Raw genomic sequence first — 7,596 nt, 5'->3', positions numbered from 1 at the left:
AAACACACATTAAAAGTCACTTCAACTGTTTATCGTAATCCTGGTAAAACTGTTACGTTTCTCTTCCGTGGGAAGGTTGAAAATCAGGGTTTTCTCTAATTTAACACTTTGAAGTCACTGTCATTGCAACATTATATTTTAAATTTCACCAAGCAGATCACTCCCTGCTACCTCCTGCCCCCACTCCCACCCAAGAAGCAAAGAAACCGACTTAATATTAATGATTCAAATAAAGGGCCATGGGACAAAGAAAAGCATAAATTAGTTATATTCTGATCATGATTAACCATGAGTATTCTACTCACGTTGAAGAGCTCCACAGAAACAATCCATGTTTTGAGGTAAAATAAAACTTCTAGTTTTCTTAAGTCATAGAATTCAGTTTTATTATAGTCGTCATATTAATTTTTGGGGAATGCCACTGGTGAGGGGAGGGGAGGGCAAGTGGAAGCAACTGGTGTCTGTAGCTGCTATTAGGTTTTCTCTGGAGGGATGTCTGTCATTCTCATTTTTAAATTTTTGTGGTTTGACTTCAACTATCGGGAGGCCAGGAAAAGGCTCTAAAGATCCGCTCGGTAGACAGTTCAAGTCTGTGACTTCGGGATTCTGAAGACGCCTTCACCTGTGGCCTTGCTAGATGCTCTGATTCACGATTCTCTTCATCTGAACCCCAAGTGGGAAGGGTCTGGGAAGTGAAGTTTGTCAGCTCCTGGCCCCTTTCGATTAGAATTATGCATGTGTTACAACCTCTCTTATTTGTAGAAAATGTGGGAGGCATGCTTGTAACCAAACAGCTAAAAATACCGAGAAGGAAGTGATGTACAGCCTAATTTTAAATCTAGATTGAGAAAAAGGGTGACAAGAATATGAAATTACTAAACTCAAGGAGTGATCTGGAAAAATCACCTCTCTTCTCAATTCCAGTCGATTTTTTTTTTTTTTTTTCCAAGAGGAAGTTCTACCTATTTTGCTGGTAAGTCCACTTAAAGGCAAACAGGCTTTTGAATAAAGGCAGAAAGTTTGCTTCAATCTCTGAAGTGTATCTGAAAACTAGAATTCCTTTCTTATTTTTTCCTAAACGAAAGCATTATTTTAAAAATAGTGTAGAAAACTGGTTGTGGTTTTAAAACAGCCCCTTCACCATTTATTGTTGGTAGCAAAACAGGCATTTTCAGATGTCTTGAAAACGCTGAAAATAATGAACTGGAACATACAATTTAAAGCATATTAACAAAAAAAAACCCCAACTCATGATGAAAAGTGTTCTTTGACTGTAAAGCTACAGGCTTGAGTAAAAGAAGTATTTTTTGAGCGGGGAAAATGTACTACTTATTTGTCCTGATTAGCAGCATGTGCCTAGTTTTGGGAGCTGCTTGACAAGCGGCCTGTGAAGCACTTGTCAGGCCGCAGTGCTGGGCGTCCGCACAGCGCCGGGGTGTGCTGCGTGACCACAGGCGTCTCCGGCGGGCACGGCCGGGGAACCAGATCACAGCACAGACGCCGCGCATTTGTCTGACACGGTATTTCAAACATCTCCACAGAAGCATTAGAAATCCCACTTGAGTACAGAAGCATATTTTTCTTAACAGAGACAACTTTAAGACAAAAGGACATCACTCAATCTACAGCAGAAGCCAGACTTTTAGAAAAATCTAAATGATGATGCAACCTCGTTAGAAATGACTGAGACATAAACAGTTTTAAAAATCAGTAATGACAGAGTCACATGGCCACGCGTGCCCTCTAACCTGAACAAATAAACAAGACAGACAAGAAAGAAGCGTCTGTAAGGCCGAAGGTGCAACATCACAGATTTTAGTAGCAAATGCCTCGAAATACTCAGTTTTGCAAATCACTCTTAGATTTGAAAAGTCAAGCATGCAGATCTGACAGCAGGACTGGAGGTAAGCTCGCTCTCAAATTTCTGGGCAAATGACTACTGAATGAAAAATAATTTATTGAACTTCTTTGGCAAACACTTATCAAGACAATTTTTGACACAAACACTTATTAATGTCTTGTCTAGAAATTTTGCTCAGTAAGATGAGTCAGTTCCTTAAGAATGCTGGTTTTTTTTCGTTTTTTTTTTTTTTTCTCAGCATATCCTGAAATCTAAGTCTGGATAGTAAGAGCCCCTTTCGCTTGTTACCATTTTGGAGTTTTTAATGGTTGGTCGCCTTGTGGTATATCCAATAAACTGACAGTTACAGCCCCACAGTTACGGATTCAGAATCCTGGCCTATTCTCAGCGTAAGAAAGCAGTCCGGCAAGATACGAGTCAGTTTCAAGTTCTGTTTACAAAGACTCAGCACATACTTAAAAAAATCTGAAAGAGATGGTGTTACAGTAGATCGCACAGTGCTTATGTCTATAATATACATGAATCTGAATGTCAATCAATGACATGAGCTCAGATCCACCTTTCACCTCCTTGGACCAGGCTGGAATTGGTCTGCAGCTTTCGGTGAAGACCGGGAGCCCTCCTCAGAGACGCAGCAGAGCCTGCCTGGTGGCCCTCCCCATCACCATTCATCAGGTCTCTGCTTTGTGGTATCATAGGCCCTAATCACTTCTGACTGTGAGACGATGCCGTTTTCATCTTGAGAGAAAGCATACCCGTCTGGAAGTTAAAGATAAAATAGAAATGATCATCATGAAGTCACTGGAAATCTCTGTTATTCTGAGTGTTCATTTTCTAACTTGGCGAACTAATGCATCCCTCCCACCCTCAAAAGCATGAAGACACTAATTTTTAATGTCTGGAAAAGACAGAGACTCAAGTGCAAAATGAGGAGCGGGACGGATGACTGGCTTAGACCCTGAACGTCCTCTCCCTCGATGAACGTGCAGGCACTCTCAAGCCCTCCATTCTCACTCAGCGTCTCAGTCCAGCCCATCTCATGCCTGCCTCCCGACTGCCAGAGGGGAAGGAGAGTCCAGCCAAGCGGGCACATGTATGTGCACATGTACCAGGCGAGTGAGAGGGAAGGAAGCATAAAAGTGCAGGGGAGACAAGCACACGTAACTGCGAGTGGTGGAAAATAGCCTCTCCCAGACAATACTCTGCTTGGCTTTGGGCAACTGCAAATAAACTCACAGAAGCCCCAGCATGGCCGGAGGGGGCATACGGATAAGAAATAGCCCCCGAGGGGATCACATCTTTAAAAGGCCTCTTGAAGTATAAAGAGCAAAAGCATTAAACATGAGTATATATAAATAAAAATAAATCATATGTGGAAACAACATGAAACAAAAGATATATTACTAACACAACTACATTTACTACAGGGCTTTATATATTATATTCCTTTTTAGATCCTTGAAATGTTAAGCGGGCATGATACCTAGTCATTTCTTACAGCCCTAAATGTTCATAAATATTTTTGAAGGGGGAAATATATGTTTCATTGTTCTGCATGAAAGCTGAAAAGGCTATTGCAAAGTTATTCAAGTAGAAAAGATAACAATACAGAGGGAGCTTTTAAGAGTTAAGATTTATTTTACTGGTTCTTTTTAAGATTTAAGGAAGCAAGGGGCATGTGGAAATATTATTTTTCTTTAAATGAAAGCAGCAAGGTTTTAAAGTGCTCTGTCTCTTCTGCTAAGAGTGAGATGGTCGAGGTCAAAGGATTCTCTAAACATTTGTTATTTATATAACATGTTGCAAAATATGCAAAAGTTGTTTTAGGGGCTGGTTTTAAATAGTTAATTATCCCCAAAGTCAAAATACTGTTCTCATGAATGCTATGAAGTAACGGCAGAATTTTTTAAAAAAAAATTAGAGCTCAAATACTTACGGAGCAGGTTTTGTTGCAATGATTCCGAGCGGTACAAGTTTACGTGGTTCTTCTTAAAGACGTTCTTGAGCAGTTGTGCCCTCTCTGTGAGGCTGCAGAGCAGGTGCAAACGTGTGAAATGAATTATCAGCTCAGCCGAGACCCCGGCGCCCACAGGACCGCCGGAGAGACTTAAACAAAAGATCGCTTGAGAAATCCGTAGGCCAGTGATTTCTTTTTTACCCTCATTTTCTCAGCTAATGAGATTTCAAGAGTTTAGATAGAAGACTATTTTGTCCCCTATAATCCAGTCAAAAGATTTCCCCACCCCCTTGGTTATAGTTATGTTAAATGGAGATATACAACCTGTAGAATACAATTAGTAAAAAAATCTTCTAGTAGTTTATTAGCTTCTAAATTCTTGGTTGACTTACTATGTGTATTTTAAGCATGGCAGTTTTAGAATTAAAATAATTAATTATCATTATACCTTTTTTCCTACTTTGAATATATTTTGGTATGCAATGTTTTTTTTAGTTATGTAAAGAAATCCTAGAAATTACACAAAGAAGAAATTTCTTAGACTTTTTAATTAGAAAAATTCCATTACCACTGATATGGTGTACAATGTGTCCCTTAGTTTCATTTTTAAGTAAAAGAATTATTTTCAGAAAATAATTATAGTAGGTAAAATGACAGGAAAAATATTTATTTTTCAATAAATGTTTAGAATAATATTTTCCACAGGAACAAATTCATGTGATTGATTATGTAATTTCTAAATGCATACAGCAAGAAATAATGCATCTGATTTTCTCCCACTGCATGCAGTAGGGAACTCAAATATCGGTTGAATACATGAATTTGAGTGATAATTCTGAAATGCCCTTCGAAACATCATCAATCCTCCCACTCAGGCCATTTCTCCCTGGGTTGATTTATAAAACCTTGCCTTGATAGCAAAGAACATAAGAAGCATGGAGAGCTAATAAGTAATCTATATGCGCTGCAGCAAATGTTTATACAATTTTGTTTTAATCACTGGAACTGACTCAGTTGAAAATTTTCCGTCTTGTATTTTCCCCACTATGAAAACTTCAGTAAAATTGCTGTAAGTTATGTTAGTTCAGTATTTTGCCAATTATTCTGAGACCCTGAAATGGAACAATTTTTATCATATGTAAAAGAAAAAAAGGATCTTCTACAAAATGAACTTGTAATTACACAAATATTTAGGCTTTTGCAGAAGCAAAATATTTAGAAATGTTGACATTTGTAATAATCTTCCACACATATTTTTTAAAGTCTAGGGATGTGAACTGGTACTTATTAGACATACTTTATTGTCACTGGGAATTAGCTACATTAAGGAAAGAGAGCTAATTCATCTAAAACTCCAGTGGTTTTGCAAATATTTGTAAAACTTGCTTCTGCCAGCGAAATAAACAGATAAGGGGAAGGAAAAGGGGCCATTTGTACAGTCACTTTTCTTACTCTTAAAATGATCTAACATTACAGACCCAGGGACCCCCGAGGGACATTAAAATATGTAACTGCTTTGGGGAAGTGGGCAGCTTTAGCAGCAGGTGGTCTGATTTTGTTAGCAGAGCCTCGCAGGACGGGGTGCTGGGAAGTCAAATGGAAATGACTACAGAAGACTAGGGGATGGTAATGTATCATTATATAGCTGCTTTTCCCCAAATACATTTTCCAGGTTTCAGACTGGCCTTCCTAAATGCATAATACTTTAATATTACAACATCAAAGTGTTAAGAAGGCAGACATGAGAATTTTGTCTTTCATATTATGGTAACTTGCATATATAAGATAATGTAATTTTGTTTACTAACATTTCATAGAAAGCTACACTCAATTTCACTCAGCTGTTATATAAAGCTAATGTCTAGTGTCCCCCCCAACCCCCCCAAAGGAGCACTAAGAAAGTCTTTCCTGGGAAAGGAGCACATCACTGTGGAAAGGCAGTCCTACTTTGGTTTAACTCTGAGTCTGTTATGATTAGCTGGGCACCTTAGGCAAACGTATGTAGAAGCGGACAAGCCCTAGCCCTCAGGCCGGCTGTGAGGGTTCAGGGAATGGTATAGCTTCTAGCACAGTGCCTGGAAAACACTCAACAAGTGCCACTTCCCTCACCACTCGCCAGGTCCCCAAAAATTGATTATAGAAAATCAACTGGAACAGAGACCATCACAAAAAACAAACAAAAGATGCTCTGTGGGGATCATTTCTGATGCCCTGGTTTCTGTTCAACGCTAGCTCAACACCAGATGTCTGCTGCTACACTCGGTTAATTTATAATGCCCCACTCCACTCCTTAGGAGCAAAGTATGAGTTTTGTTTTTTCTTTGTTTTTTGCCTTAGCTGCCTACTATTACTTCTTATAGAGCAGATTCCATCCTAGAGAGTAGAAATGCCATTCACCGGGGGTGGGGGTGGTGGTGGGGGTGGTGCTTAATAGGTAGTAAGTGATGATAAATTGTATTTCTCTGGCCTTCTCCTACCTTAATTAGGGAACTACTCATCAGGTGAAGAAAATTATGCAATTCTGTGCCACTGATGTTTATGGGCCCTGATATTACTATAAAGTCATATTATAAAAATACACTGGTAACATGTTAATCATTAATAAATGTGTTAAAAGTTCAGTTTTTGTTGAATAGCTGAACATAATGTGAGAAAGAAAAAAGTCTCTAGTTCCTTCTCATTAAAAACCTTAGTCAGTAGTTTTACTGTCTTGTATGGTCTTTCATTTACATACCAAGCTATGCAAGCTCTGAATTTGTATAATGTGGTTACATACACAACAACTACACTGAAATAGTTACCTTATTTTCAAGCCCACCAAAATTTTGCAACTTAGATATATGGTGGAGGTGAGGTGGAATGAGACCAAATTTTAAAATAGTACTTCATCTAGAAACATTAAAAAAGTATAGGTAAAAATCCATGTACTGTCCCAGAACAGGCTGTCATAAAGTATTTTCAGTAATCTTTTGAGAGAGGTAAATTTGCATTTGTCTTTATGTTGGGTGGCCACGCTGTTTTGGTTGGCTCATTAAAATGGATCTCCTCCGGAAAGTAAAAACCCTCCATCCACTGAGTGTCTCGGTGTGCGGCACGGGACAGCTGTCCTGTACGAGGCGGTGGTGCCGGCGGGGAGGTGAACAGTGACTCTAACAGGCCTAGCCTCGGCTCCGGAGGAGAGAATATTTCCTTGTCTGCCACTTTTCTTTACCAGTGCTGGGTCGTCACAGTGATGAGTGGGCTGGGGGAAACCATCTGATATGTCTGCCTATCCTAAATCCCGATATAAAATCTAGTGTGACAACTGAGAAATAGTTTGTTTTCTATTAGATCTCGAGTAGTGTTATCATTGCTTTTTGTCAAGATAAATAACCCAGGGAAAGGCCGGGAGAGATCCCCGTTACCCTCCGTATGACCAAACGATCTGACACCCAGACTTCCTTACTCTCTTCTTTAAAGCTAAGGCCCTCTGCCCACTTTTTGATTGGGTTGTTTGTTTGGTGTTGAGTTTTATGAATTCTTTATATATTTTTAAAATTAAACCTCTGTCAGAGCTACTGTTTGCAAATATCTGCCATGTGGTTGGCTGCCTCTGTTTTGTGGTCAGTTTCTTTTGCTGTGCAGAAGCTTTTTAGTTTGATATAGTTCCATTCATTTGTTTTTGCCTTTACTTCCCTTGCCTTTGGGGTGAAGTTCATGAAATGTTCTCTAAGACCAAGGTCCATAAGTTTGGTACTGATGTTTTCTTCTATGTAAGTTATTGTTTTGGGTCTCACAT

At 39.1% G+C, this 7,596-nt stretch overlaps 1 protein-coding gene across 4 annotated transcripts in view; it reads right to left on the bottom strand.

Moving 5' to 3' along the window:
* Window positions 1-245: 245 nt before the first annotated feature.
* The window catches only part of ATP8A1 (ATPase phospholipid transporting 8A1), a 195,275-nt gene continuing 187,924 nt past the window's right edge, over window positions 246-7,596 (bottom strand). For all 4 annotated transcript variants that reach the window (XM_087827644.1, XM_087827641.1, XM_016206815.2 and 1 more), the window contains 2 exons: window positions 3,798-3,889; window positions 246-2,620 (listed from right to left, as the gene is read on the bottom strand). In XM_087827644.1, coding sequence (XP_087683770.1) covers window positions 2,523-2,620; window positions 3,798-3,889 — 190 coding nt within the window. In that variant the 3' untranslated portion in view covers window positions 246-2,522. The remainder of the gene's footprint in view (window positions 2,621-3,797; window positions 3,890-7,596) is intronic.

This window comes from Miniopterus natalensis, chromosome 1 (genome assembly GCF_054644295.1).
Source record: "Miniopterus natalensis isolate mMinNat1 chromosome 1, mMinNat1.hap1, whole genome shotgun sequence".
Lineage (NCBI taxonomy): Eukaryota > Metazoa > Chordata > Mammalia > Chiroptera > Miniopteridae > Miniopterus > Miniopterus natalensis.
The sequence above is the reverse complement of the archived record's forward strand: the minus strand, read 5'-3'. Positions and strand labels throughout refer to the sequence as shown.